The sequence below is a fragment of the Myripristis murdjan genome, chromosome 14 (genome assembly GCF_902150065.1).
Source record: "Myripristis murdjan chromosome 14, fMyrMur1.1, whole genome shotgun sequence".
Classification (NCBI taxonomy): Eukaryota; Metazoa; Chordata; class Actinopteri; order Holocentriformes; family Holocentridae; genus Myripristis; species Myripristis murdjan.
The window spans coordinates 18,482,822-18,495,966 of record NC_043993.1 but is presented as its reverse complement, the minus strand read 5'-3'; the positions used below and the strand labels follow the sequence as shown (position 1 = coordinate 18,495,966).

At 39.5% G+C, this 13,145-nt stretch overlaps 2 protein-coding genes across 2 annotated transcripts in view; both read right to left on the bottom strand.

Moving 5' to 3' along the window:
* cxadr (CXADR Ig-like cell adhesion molecule) overlaps positions 1–5,329 on the bottom strand; it is a 41,760-nt gene extending 36,431 nt beyond the window's left edge. Inside the window, exon 1 of the mRNA XM_030069198.1 lies at positions 5,115–5,329. Within this exon, the coding sequence (XP_029925058.1) occupies positions 5,115–5,166 (52 nt within the window). The 5' untranslated portion in view covers positions 5,167–5,329. The remainder of the gene's footprint in view (positions 1–5,114) is intronic.
* Positions 5,330–6,862: 1,533 nt separating this feature from the next.
* On the bottom strand, positions 6,863–12,677 carry btg3 (B-cell translocation gene 3). The gene is made up of 5 exons (XM_030069744.1): positions 12,576–12,677; positions 11,163–11,369; positions 10,226–10,363; positions 8,254–8,443; positions 6,863–7,600 (listed from the first exon to the last, which is right to left on the bottom strand). The coding sequence occupies exons 2-5, from the start codon at positions 11,333–11,335 to the stop codon at positions 7,394–7,396; spliced, it is 708 nt and encodes a 235-aa protein (XP_029925604.1). The 5' UTR covers positions 11,336–11,369; positions 12,576–12,677; the 3' UTR covers positions 6,863–7,393.
* Positions 12,678–13,145: the final 468 nt, after the last annotated feature.

Genomic DNA, 13,145 nt, shown 5'->3' with positions numbered 1-13,145 from the left:
CCTCATTAGGAGCAGAGGGCATTGCAGGGCTGTGCAGATCTGGGCATCAAGTGGCTAAGTGATGAATGTGCTGTGGGGGTATTTATTGTCCTAACAGACCGATGCCGTGATGATGACCGATGGACTCAGAGAGTGGAGAGAATCAGTGCTGCAGTGACCTTGTTTATACTGATGGGTTACATAGACAGCAGAGGAAATTTCTCTCCCATAAAATCGCTGCTCAACCAGCACTTTAAGAATTTTAACAGGCATGGTCAGACTTCACAGAGGTGTAATCCTTTCTCTAAATTTTAACTACTACTAAATGATGAGTGAAACTAATAATGACGATCTCATAATTAGAAAAAAATGAAACCAACAAATTTCAATTTAACCCTTTCTCACAACTTGAACAGTTACAGCAATTAACCAGTGATTTAAGGACAAGTCTTCATAAGTGTCAGCAGTGGAACTGCCAGTTCAGTTTACTAGTTTCAATTTATTATCATCATTCACACCTAAAAATAATAGTTCTGCCCTCATAAATCTAGTTAGCTATTGTAATTTGTGCAGCGAAGCTGCTTGGCAACATCACCCAGCTTGATGGCTAATAGCCTGCTATGCTATTTCACCAACCTATAAATACAATCTCAATCTTTAAGGCATAGTGGAATCATCAAAAACTACACTTACTCTAATAATTACTTCAAAGCCATGTGTTGTTGCATAAATGTTGCCCTCCATGCATGAACCGGCAATAGCCCACTCAAGTACAGGGAAACAATGGTGACTTTCTAAATTTAATCTATACTAACTGTAACAATTAAATTGGATTTCAGCTCAAGACACTGAATCACAACTGAACATTACACCACTTGCCACATCATAAATACATCATATTGTGAGTGCTAACTTTGAAATATACACCAAACCATAATTTTGTGAATTAACTTGACCCCAATTAGTGTCATTAAGTAATAAATGCTTCAGAACTAAGCTTAAATCTATTTACATGCTACCGAAAAGCCTGCCATGAAGGTCACTGTCACAGTACTACAGAAGTTATAAGGTATATCACCTTGAAATATCTGTCAGTGTAACAGTGGCTTTATGACCAATGGGTTCAAATAAAATCTTGCCAATATATCCGCTCCACAGAGTGTTTTGGCAGCAGCCCAGGAGAAGGCAGTTTTCACTCCTGCTACCTATGAAAAAGGAATGAGCTCTGAATACAAAGTGGCTGCATGGCCATTAACAGGGCTCAGAAACAAGAAGTACTATTAATCATTTTCACTGGTTCTCTGGTTGGCAATTTGCTCATTCTTTCATTTCGCGTGAAAGAGAACAGAAAAGGAAGGGGTGGAGTGGTGTAGTTAGGTAAAGGCCAGGATCAGTGTTTCACACCAGCATACAGGCGAATAGGAGTCGACGAGGGGCTTGTACATCGCTGGCATGTTAAAATATTAACGGCTGGGGTTCTGAATATTCATAACCAGTCGTCCCCATCATCAGATTGCAGAGGACAAAGCACCGTCCCCGGAGTGTAATCCGATTCTACATGTTCTTGCTTTATTTCCAAGGACGGAGGCTCCAGGCAGAGCGGCCGGCTGCCGGGTTGGAGGTGAAGCTGCTGCTGGAGCGTGTTTCAGCCAACAAGAGGCAAAGTGCAGGATTGGATAGCGGTGTCATGACAACTGAATGCAAAATTGTGATCTTTAGCCATGGCTGTCTGCATTGGGGCCATGGCAATAGTTCAGGTTGAGTTATACATGGTTCCACCCATCTCTTTGCTCCTACCACCTTTTTTCCCTTAAGGGCCCACCGTGTTATCAATACACAATGATTTCTTTCACTTCACATAAACTGTAAAAATATTTGTTCCCCAGGTACGAGTTACTGATTCAAACTCTATTTCTTGGGGATAATCAATTAAACAAGCCATGTTACACCATAACCTAGGAGAAAACTTTCTGCTGTAAATAAGGACCTAATACAGACTTTCAAGCAAGGGGGAGGGTAGCTTTTATCTGAGTAACAGGAACACACACAGTCACACTCTTAGGACCTGTCTGTTTTCAAAAGGTATCCAAGCAACCAGCTCCAGGCCAGGGCCTTCGGGTCTAGGCTTATCAGGTAACAATGTTCGGCGCATGCTTGTAGTTTCTTTGCGTTTATGTTTATCCTATAATAGCTTCACTCTTCAATGCTGACCCAAAGAACCAGGAGTGGAGAGGAAGGAGAAAAAATAACAGAGCAGGTTCTGCGATACTGTAGCAGGGCACAAAGAAAATAACTGGCTGAGACTTAGAAGACAAATACACATAGAAAGCAATGGCTAGCTGGTAGATGTCAAGAGGTATCTGTTTGACTGGACAGACTTGCTAGCAAGGGACTATGGGAGGGATAACTACAAGGTGCCTTTCAATGGAAAAATATACAATATTTCTGGGACAAACACTTTGACGACAGACTTGGGAAAAAGACTGGCTGGCATCAAGTTCTTTGTAAACACTGACATAACCTGTTTTTTCTTCATTTCCAAGGAGGGTATTTTTTTTAACCGGGATGTCACCCTATCTCAGGAATTTGAGTAAGGCTTTAAAAAAAAAAAAAAAAAAAAGCACAACCTCTTGAAGAGCATAACAAGAATTGAATTAGGTAATAATACCATTTTATAAATGTTTTCTGTACTTGTTATTTAGTAACATGAAGGCCACTTGAAGACTGTCTGTAGTTTCACAGATTCTTGATTATAGAAATTGTCCATAATTTCAACAATTCTTACTGCCTGTTACAAACATCAGGAGTTTAAGTCTCTTTAGTTTATGTTCCTTGACATATGTCATGAGCAAACAGAAAAAAGAAAATGGAGCAGAAATACCCAAATTATTATTTTGTCATTAAAAAAAGAGGTTAGTGCATTATTGTGTGATTCTAAGCCATGTCAAAAGAATCCTATGAGTCTGGCAAATGCTGTTCTTGTCTGCTGAAGTGGAACAGTGCCCAAATGACAAGGCCACGATGCTATTAAGATGGTAATGAGCCCAAACTAGTGTATGTGCAGCATGAGACAAAAGTAGGCTAAACAACACGCCATCCAGATTCCAGACCTTTACATATTAGACTCACTGCCCCAGCTTTTACATGGCATGGAGAGATGTGCCGGAACAGCCTAAACAAAGCACTTCATTATTGAATGAGTCTTCTCAGTAATCAGCGTACTGGAATGTCAGTACTGTGGCTCAGAGGTCCCTGTTCAGATACTCTGGCAATATTTGTCAGAAGTTCTACACTGAAACTAAAATACAGTCCTGCAACAATAGCTTCATGGCAGTATCTGGAGAGGGAGGAGGAACCTACTAGTTTCAGTGGAAATTCCAGGACAGTAAATGACTGACACACCCATACACATACAACAACTTTCTGCATTTGCTATAATCCCCTGTCAATATAACAGCCTGGGTAAATTTACAGTGAAACACATTTATGATTATGGTGTTCCGAAACTAATGTCATATTGTTTTCATTCATGGGTAATCAATACTAGAGAGATTTGTCTGTGTCAATTGCCCTGATGACAACTGACAGCAATTTGCATTTTGACGGAGTGCCAACAGAAAACAAATCACAACAGCCAGCAGTTTGGAAAAACTAAACAAAACTTAAGATTTTCAAATCTCATCCTAATATCCATCATCTCATCTTTACAGATATTAAATCCATTGCATTATTTACCAAAAGAAGCTTCGAAAGCCATTATGATTGCTCCACACAAACAAATAAATAAGTGATTGCCTGGGGGGACTGTCTGGGGTCCACAGACAGCAAGGTGCCCTTTCACACAGCTGTAGGAGTAGGAGGAATAGCATATATTTTATAACAGTATGAGCAACTTCAGTGTAAATTCATTAACAAAGATTATCTGTAGGACAGAATGCACTGACTGGTCTGATCAAAGGTTTCCCTCTCCCCTCTACTGACCAATCATCTACATTGTAAACTGAAACCAAATATTATCCCTGTGTGCTCTAAAGCTCATCTATCCGGGGGCACTTGAAACTTTGGGAAACTCTACCAGCACAAACAAAGCTGTCAACACGAGCAAACATGTGGTTGTGATAGTTGTGATAGCCTCGGATTTCGGATGGAGTGGAGTGGGGTGGGGTGGGGTGAGGTGGGGTAGGGGGGTAAATAGCATTGCTGGCAGATGGCAGACAAAAACGCAGCACTTTAAAGTCCTTTCAGCTACAGGTTTTAGAGCGGATCAAGCTATTGTGTTAACCTCCAGTAGAGAAAGCAAAATACAGCACGCGAAAACACCTACATTTTAGGCGCCGAGATACAGGGCAGTATAACATCTCTAAAATGTAGTCAGTGTCACAGGACAGCAGGTGCTTTCAACACAATGCGTTAGGATTTTCATGCCCTGCTATAACCTTAACCTTAATGCAAAAAATCAACAACAAAACGTCTGAGAAACCAAAAAACAGAATGCCTCATATTCAATGTGCGAAGCCAATGCAGTCAACACTAGTCACTTAAAATGAGAGCTACACGTGAAAATAAACATGAAATAAACAAACTTTGATTTAACGAATATATTTACTGGGACTGACCTTGCATTTTAAAGGTTAAATTAATAATGCAGGTACCAAGGCGGAAAATTCAAAGAAATCCCACGGCAGAAACTTGTTAGCAATGCTGTCACTAGTAAGATTAACGTAGTTTTTCTTTCCTTCTTTTTTTTCTTTTTTTTTTTTGACAAACCCACATTAACATTTGCCTGGCATTTGCTTGCGGCATGTTAACGGCACTGACCTGAGGCCAGAGTTGGGTTGGCTTAAAAACTACCCAAAGGCAATTTTGAATAGTGCTTACTGGTGTGGCGCGGTTAATTAACTACTGCGTTTTAACATTTTCAGCACAGTAACCTGAACTACAATCGTCAACTAAAAGTTATCACCAATATAGTTTTACTGAAAAAACAGAATTCACTCTCTCGTTTTTCCACTCGCCAGCCGTTGACGTTATTGTTCTCGGTTGACCACACCGGGACTAGCTTACTTCGTTGCCGTTTTCGTGGAAACTGAAGGCAGCAAAAGTAGCCCCGCGGCTCTTCTTGTGGGAAAACTTACCTGCTAAAATGATAAAGAGTGCGCCGTAGGACCGGGCTATCGTGGGCTCCATTCCTCTCCAGCTAGTCCGGGACTTGTCGACTGAAACTTGGCCGCAGGAACTTGTGTTGAGTTGGTGTAAAAAAGCAGCAGCTCCGCTCAGCTCCGCCGAAGCATCCGAAACTCCACTCCTCCTCCTCCGCCGCTCTCGGCAGGTGCACACCGGAGGGAGCTGGAGGGCGTCACGTGACACGCCGTTTTCCCCAAACAAGATGCAACAGCGCCACCTGCCGGGAATTTCCTCCAGTGTTACCTGGCTGTGGACAATGTGACTGTGCTGTGTGCTGCCTTCAGTGTATCTCTCATAAGCTCATACCTCCGACTTTGGTAAATAATTAGTAGTCTATAAATAGGTCATGTTTACCATTTCACTCCCCGTAGGCTTTTTTTTTCTTTTTTGCTCCATTCCACACATTTTTTGCTTGTAATGAGTTATTCAAATCAATGGCTGCTCATTTTATCCCCCTTTCCCCGCGGCTGCTGCACAAAGGAGACTTTATGCCACTTGATTTTTTAAAAGAAATGACAGCCGCCGGACTACTTTTAGCGTTGGGTCTATTTTTTGATAGTATTTCCCATCAAAAGCAAGTTGAATACCCAAGTCATACGGTAAAAACGATCAAATACACCAACGCCCGTGTTCTCCATACCCCCTCTACATCACATCTTGGAAAGTCATGTTAATTCCTGCTTTTGGAGTGTATTTACGACTTTGTTGATCATGCGCGCTCATTCCGTATCACAGATAATTAACGAAGGCAACAATATTACCTGAGGTTTTGGTGTCCATTAACCTCGTAGCATACTTTCATGTGAATAATGTATTTATTTAGAGTGGATGAATGGAAACAGATGTTACGTGTTAAACTGTCCTTAATATCGCAGCGTTTGTTTGAGACTAATAGTAGTACCAAAATGATAAATGACAGACCCGACAATGTTTTCTCCCCCTTTTGCTTTCTACAATAAAAAATATGTGCGAAGTTAATCTCAGGGAGTCTAGTTTTTCGTTTCAGCTCTTGTGATGGAAATTCGTTAAATTGTAACTCATGAAAAGTTGGTTTATAGTGCACCAACAGTGGGATGGAAAAAAGCAATGGCTATAGAGCCGCGCCTGTGTGCCCCGGTACACGGAAACTAACCCTAAACCGGGTTAGCAGCTGTTTTCAAAAAACGCTTACTTTTCCAATGATTCACAGGTGATCGGTGATGTACTTTAACTTCAGTTTACGTGTTCCTTTTTAATCAAACCAGAGAAGTCGGTATATGATGATGAATGACTTTATATGATTAATGTTATTATTGTTGAGGAGGGAGGACGGCAAAAAAATGGCCAGCTAGAGTTTGGCCTAGATTTTATACGGATTAGTGGGGTAGCTTGCCAGTGTAATCAGTCAAACCTGACAGTCTGGCACTGCATCTGGTCATCCCATACGTCCATTCTGACGCAGTACCTTGTGCATCCCAGTTTACAGTGTTGCCTATGGACCCTCATCCATTGTGTTTAATTATAAGACATTTCAGCATGAGTTGGTCTGTGTTCACGGCCTGTGCAAGTCAGAGTTCAGCACGCACATATAAAACAACCCAGCAATATGTAATGTGCCATGTTTCAGCATGACAGCTGTCAATCACTGCTGCTACAGTCATACTGAATAATGAAGCGGTGAATGAAAAAGGCCACTCACTCTGAATATTAGGCAATGACATCAGTGTTACAGCATTTTCTTTAATGAAGTTCCACTTTACCCAAAGGAATGTACCAAATTACACTCAGAGGCTAGACAACCCACTATCATTTTAAAAAATAATAAAAGAATAAACACTCAACTGCACAGTGCATTACGATGCTTGTAAATGGTGTTTAATAAGACTTCATAATTTAAAAAGCCTATAGATCTCATAATTCTACTCTATGAATAAATAAAACGTTTACTCACAAAAGGACGGTAGGTGGCATACATGCAGTTTTCCCATCATAAAAATACAATACATATTTCAAGACTACAAAGTAAGTATGACTTCCAATATAGCTAATTTATTAAAAGTGATAATTGTAGTCAAACTATTACAAATGGTCTAAAGTGCAAGAATAGTTATTGTCTTAGGGAAAAAAAATTAACTATAAAAACTCTTCTTAAAAAAAAAAAAAAGAAGAAAAAAAATTGGTCAGTCATCTTACTGGTTCCTTCAGCCTTTGCTCCCTAAATGTCCAGTGTGAACTATAAACACCATGGTCCCTAACTGTAACAGTGTGCCATATTTTGGTTGTTGTCCCAGTATGCAGGCCCTCCTCCATAACCAGGAGGGATCCATACGTTATGTCTTAAGGTGTGGGGGACTCTGCCGCGGGGCCTGAAGCCATATTGAGGACGAGGAAGGATGTGACCTTTCCCGGGCACCATCTTCTTCTTTGGATGCCATGTGGGAGCAGCTGGGTTCATTGCCTAAAAAACAAACAAAAATAGTCTGTTATGCTGTCTACTGCTACATGAACTATCCTAATCCCAAGTATTAACCTACCAGTCACACAATGTACAACCAACTACACATTTTGGCTTGTGTAATATAAGTAAACCCTAACAATTTACTGTCTCTTATCTCTAAAGTCACAGTAAGGGAAAAAAGGGGTACAGTTGAAAAAGGCACCAGAGTAAAAATGAAAATAGTATGTTAGACTGGTGTCAGAAGAAGGGCCCTCAATTTCAAATGAGATGAGCAGTATTAGTTTCAGATGTAGCTATGGCTAGTCAACTCTAAAATCACAGGCCACAGCATCTGACAGATTGATATGGACAGGTCATCCAGAAAAATAACATGATTCACAGGCTTCAGTAATCTTTCTACCATTACACTGCAGTTTTCATCTTCCTAGTTAAAATGCTCCAGTACTGCAGTCATATTTCAGCTGAAGATTAACAGCATTTTTTTAGACATTTATTTCAGTTTAGGACAGACTCTGATGTCTATGATGATGTCTATTTCTGAAACTTGTGCTCAAATTCCAACTTTCCAAGACTTGGTACTTCTACTTATTTGCATGCTTTTATATACTTCTATGGAACCCTGGTCAGACATCATAAAATTATTTTAAACATACCTGGTGAGTGCGTCGACTGTAGGGAATAGTAAGGGGGGAAGCAAACGTGCTCTCCTCATCGGAAGAAGAACCTGAGTGGTAGTCTGACGTCACCCTCTCCAAAGCGCTGGTCACCTTCTTTGTGACATCTTTGTCCTCATCATCACTTGAGAAACTGGCCACTGAGAAACATGGGTTTTGCTCTCCATATCTAGTAAGGACAAAAGAAGCCAAAACACCATTAACTATGAATGTCTGTTTTTTTTGTTTGTTTGTTTGTTTGTTTTAAGAGCACAAGCAGTTAGTTGTCAAACATTTTATCTGTTCGGATCTGATTAAGTCTTAATCTAAATAAATACTGTCAGACAGCAGTTTGTTAAAAAGCCTGGGTTATATATATATATATATATATATATATATATATATATATATATATATATATATATATATATATATATATATATATAAACACAATGAAGAGCTTGATTTGATGAACAGGGGTGTAACGGTTCTGAAACTGAGACCGAATCCATGACACAAATTTCCACAAATTTCGAGTTGTGGTTCTGTCCTCCATCTCACAGTCCCAAAGATGGAAGGTTATAAGCACGCTGTACAGAATCCTATACAGCAGACTGCAGTGCACATACGATAATTACTGTGACACATACATTTAATTATTAAAACAGTAAAATTTAACACATATCACATATTGTTTGTTTAAAAGTAGTGCGATAAAAATACAGATGCTTTTCCCTAACATGATGAATAATCGTGATTAATAATCGTGATTACAATATTGATCAAAATAATCCTGATTATCATTTTGGCCTTAATCGTGCAGCCCTATCTAGAACATGACAGAAAATGTGTAAACTTTGGGAACTATAACAGCTACAACTTCCACTTCCAGGTGCTGACAACCAAGCGGCTCTTCTCTTGCTGTTATTGTTAGTAATCACTGGCTGTCACCTTTGTTGACTGAGGTGCAAGACCAGTGAAAAATATGATTCTGAAATTATCCTCTGGTACCATTCCCTCTGTCAGGCAAGAAAAACATGTTGCACTATTAGGAAAGGGTAAACCAAGGCACTGTTGCAGATGAAAATGAAACACAAACCAACCGCCAACACAAAGGAATTGTATCTTCAGATCAGAGTAGTCAGGACTGAAGAGAGATCAGGGCGATATCTGAGTTTGAACTGAAACAGGGTCATAATTCCAACACCTGGGTCTCACAATAGTCTACATTTATTTGAAGGGGAATTTTGGGGGAGTAGGTAGTTGTATAGCAGGCTAAGAGGGATTTTATTTTCCACAAAAAAAAAACAAAACATAACAAAACAAAAACAAACACACCTTTGTCATGTGAAAGAGGATTATATTTTAAGTTTGTTTCATGAATTTGTACAATTGAATTTGTCCCTATTCAAAGATAGTGTAAGGCCTAAAATCATGGAAAGAGTGCAGCTGAAAAAATATTGGCATCAGCCTAATTGTTATTGCAAAAATTTAGTTTTCCGTGAGAAACTTGTAATTTGTTAGTGTTTTCACACCAGTACAAAATAGATGAGACTGACCTGTTTAACCTCCAAACACTAATTCTAACCACAATCTTATAATACACAAATGTAATATGGCATTGTATGCATTAAACAGGCTTTGTTTGGAAAGATGTTTTTTTATCATTAACATGCAGTAAAAATGCTGATTTTTTTAGGCACCACCACAAAAAAGAGAAATGATCCAAACTGTTGATTTGGAGAATTGTTACACCCCTGTCGATGAACTAAAATATTGTCATACACTACTGATGTAAACAAACATTTTATAGCTCAAGAAACATTCAGACTCATTTAGTCGCTGTCTACAATCTATAGTTACTTCTTACATCGAAAGCTGTATCAGTTAACTTTGTCTAAACCAGATAATGAAAAGCCAATCATTATCACTCTATTTCACAAACATATGCCAAACACAACCAAGGCCTCACCTGCAACAGACCTCCCCTGGGTCCACCCACAGTGTGAGTTCTCGGGGCAGCCCCAGGTCATTGTAGTGAACTCCACTCTCCTGGCAGGCACGAAGCAGCTCTGGGTCCTGACGCTGGAACCTGTTCACTCGGATGCACCTGGAAACCACACAAAAACAATTCTTTAATGCTTACATTCTTCAGAGGTAAGACACCAATGAAGGATGTGCTACCTTTCCTGAGGACTGACAACTTAAAAGGTCTCAGAAAAATATTAGTGTAACCTCACCGGTAGGGATGTCAATATCATAGTCAATCCTTTGGTCCCAAGTCAATGCCAAAAATTTGTAAATAATATTAGTGCTATCGTTTTTAAATTGTGTGTGTGTGTGTGTGTGTGTGTATATATATATATATATATATATATATATTTTTTTTTTTTTTTTAAAGATCAGAGGTATCAGCACAATTTGATACCTTACTCTGTAAATCACTGATCTTCAAATAGAGTCTTAACCCTATATATGACTTAAGACTTGAAACATTAAGAGTTGCAGAAGTCATGCTTGCAGAAGTCTATCAAACTGAAAGAACATAATGCCATTATGCCACTGGATTTCTTGTTAAATTAGGACATTTCATACAGTTCCTGATGTGAAATTATGTGATGTGAAGTTTTTGGCTGGGTTGCTGTGTTTTCTTCTTGAAGGCTACAAGTTAATACTGCAATCAAAACACAGTCCGCTCACTCTAAGGTAGTCTAAATGTTTAAATGAGCCAAATTTACTTGTTAATATCTAAACACACACTTGAAAAAAAAGTGTGTGCTGAATAAAATTTGTTTCAATCTTCCGTGGTATCAAATCAAGTATCAAGAGCACTGAGATTTCACTGATACTGCTATCAACTAACAAAACTGTAATACTACTTATCAGCAGCACAGAAAAAAGACCAGTACCTGAATGCCTGGCCTCTGCTAGGGTTGTCAGGGTACCAGTGCCCCCTGAATTTCTCCTGCAGTGCCACAGCCAATCTCTCAACAAACAACTCAATTTTGTGTGAATCCAACTTCTCTCTCTTCTTTATCAGCGTCTTCAGGAAGAACACCACAGCTGCAATTTCTTTCCGCATATTTCACTTGTGTTTCATTACGGTCCGGCAGTTTCTGTGAATGAAAGAACCTCAGTCAGACAACATAATGAAAACATTCAACTAAAACACTGTGTGGTTAAATTTTAGCAAGCAATATATAAGTCTTGGAAAACATGTAATGACAGAATAAAATTGCAACAATTTTTACCACACTAATGTGAATGAAAGGTAGGAGAAACAACAGTGAGGTAAACAATAGACCTATCAACTAACTACCAAAGGACATTTCAGTGGCAGTGGACTCCAAACAGACAGCCACCATTTGAGAACACTATTTGAAAAAGAAGGACACTCAATAGGCAACATGACAAAGATACTACACATACGACACGCTACTGCAACAGTAAATATTAGGCATCATCTTAAGATATTTGCCAACAAAATATCGACGTTTTTGAGGAGAAAATAAGCTGTTTAGAAATACTAGGTGACAAAGCACCACCAGTTTCCCTAAACGTAACGTTAAATGAAAACATTATGTTAGAATGGACCTTTCAAATTCTACGGGAGAGATAACACCGTTTTACAAATTTAACGTACGTACGCAAATTTAAAAACACTCATAGATGTGATAACGGATCTGTATTTACCTCGGTAGCTGCTAACTAACGATAGCCAGCGTGTGCAAAAATGGTTTGATGGCAACAAGTGCTAACGTTACGAAAGAAACAACAGCTTCAAAATAATTCACCAAAATCCGCCAATGCTAATGTGGCGTACGTTTCAAAATACACTCGCACGGTATAGCAGTCACAACCAGTTTTCATTCAGGAAACTTAACGGAATCCCAGTCTGGCGGCCAGAAATGTTCCAGAAAGGCGGGCTGACGCATAATTTCCGTTTATACAACCACTAACACGACCAGCCCCATAACACTACAACACTCAGCAGTAATGCTAGGCTAGCTGGTTTCGCTGGCGATGCTAACCCGAGCAGCGTCGAATTTGCGTCGAATGTCTTAAATCAAAATTTATTATAGTTACACCACTGCACGGTGACATCACCGCAGCTCTTTCACTGAACACAAGGAGAGGCTTGAAGCCTTAGCTTGATGGCTAACACGGTAATTTAGGCGTCTCATGTTGTCAACACACAAAGTCTTCAATGAATAACATGTCGAATTGACTTACTTGTTAGATGGTGCTTGGCAAGAACATCTATAATAACAAGTGTTTGGCTTTGAATATCAAAAACTGGAGGAAAATGCAATTTATCTTACCTTTTTTATGTTCTCCACCACGTGGGCAGCTGAATGGGCATCAAGTCGAACAGAGAGTTGCTATACTGCAGCCTAGGCCCGCCCATTATAACACTAGCCCCGCCCACCAAGCGCTCCCATAGGTCCAAACAGGATAATGTGGCGTAATCATTGGCCGAGTGCAATGACTGTCATTTGACTGGTCAACAGTAGGGACTGTTTGCTGTTGTGACTCACAGCTTCAGGTATGTATCTTTATTTGTAGCCACCCGTTAGTCACCGCTTGCATCAGTGATGTGAAATGGTTGTGTTGTAAAGACTGTCATTGTATCCATACTGTATTTTTTCAGAGTACTATGCTTTAATGCGGTCAGGGATATTATTAAAGGTGCAATTATTAAAGTATGCCCCCACCGCTAAAATAAAAACAAAACACTGCTGACCCACCAGTTTTTTCAAAAAAAAAAAAAAAAAAAAAAAAAAAAAAAAGATTTATTGAGGACCTTTTCATTTGTAGAGGGGTGATGCCGACTGACTCACCGACTGGGACTTGCAACTTCATGTAATCCACTTGTAGGATTGGCGACATTG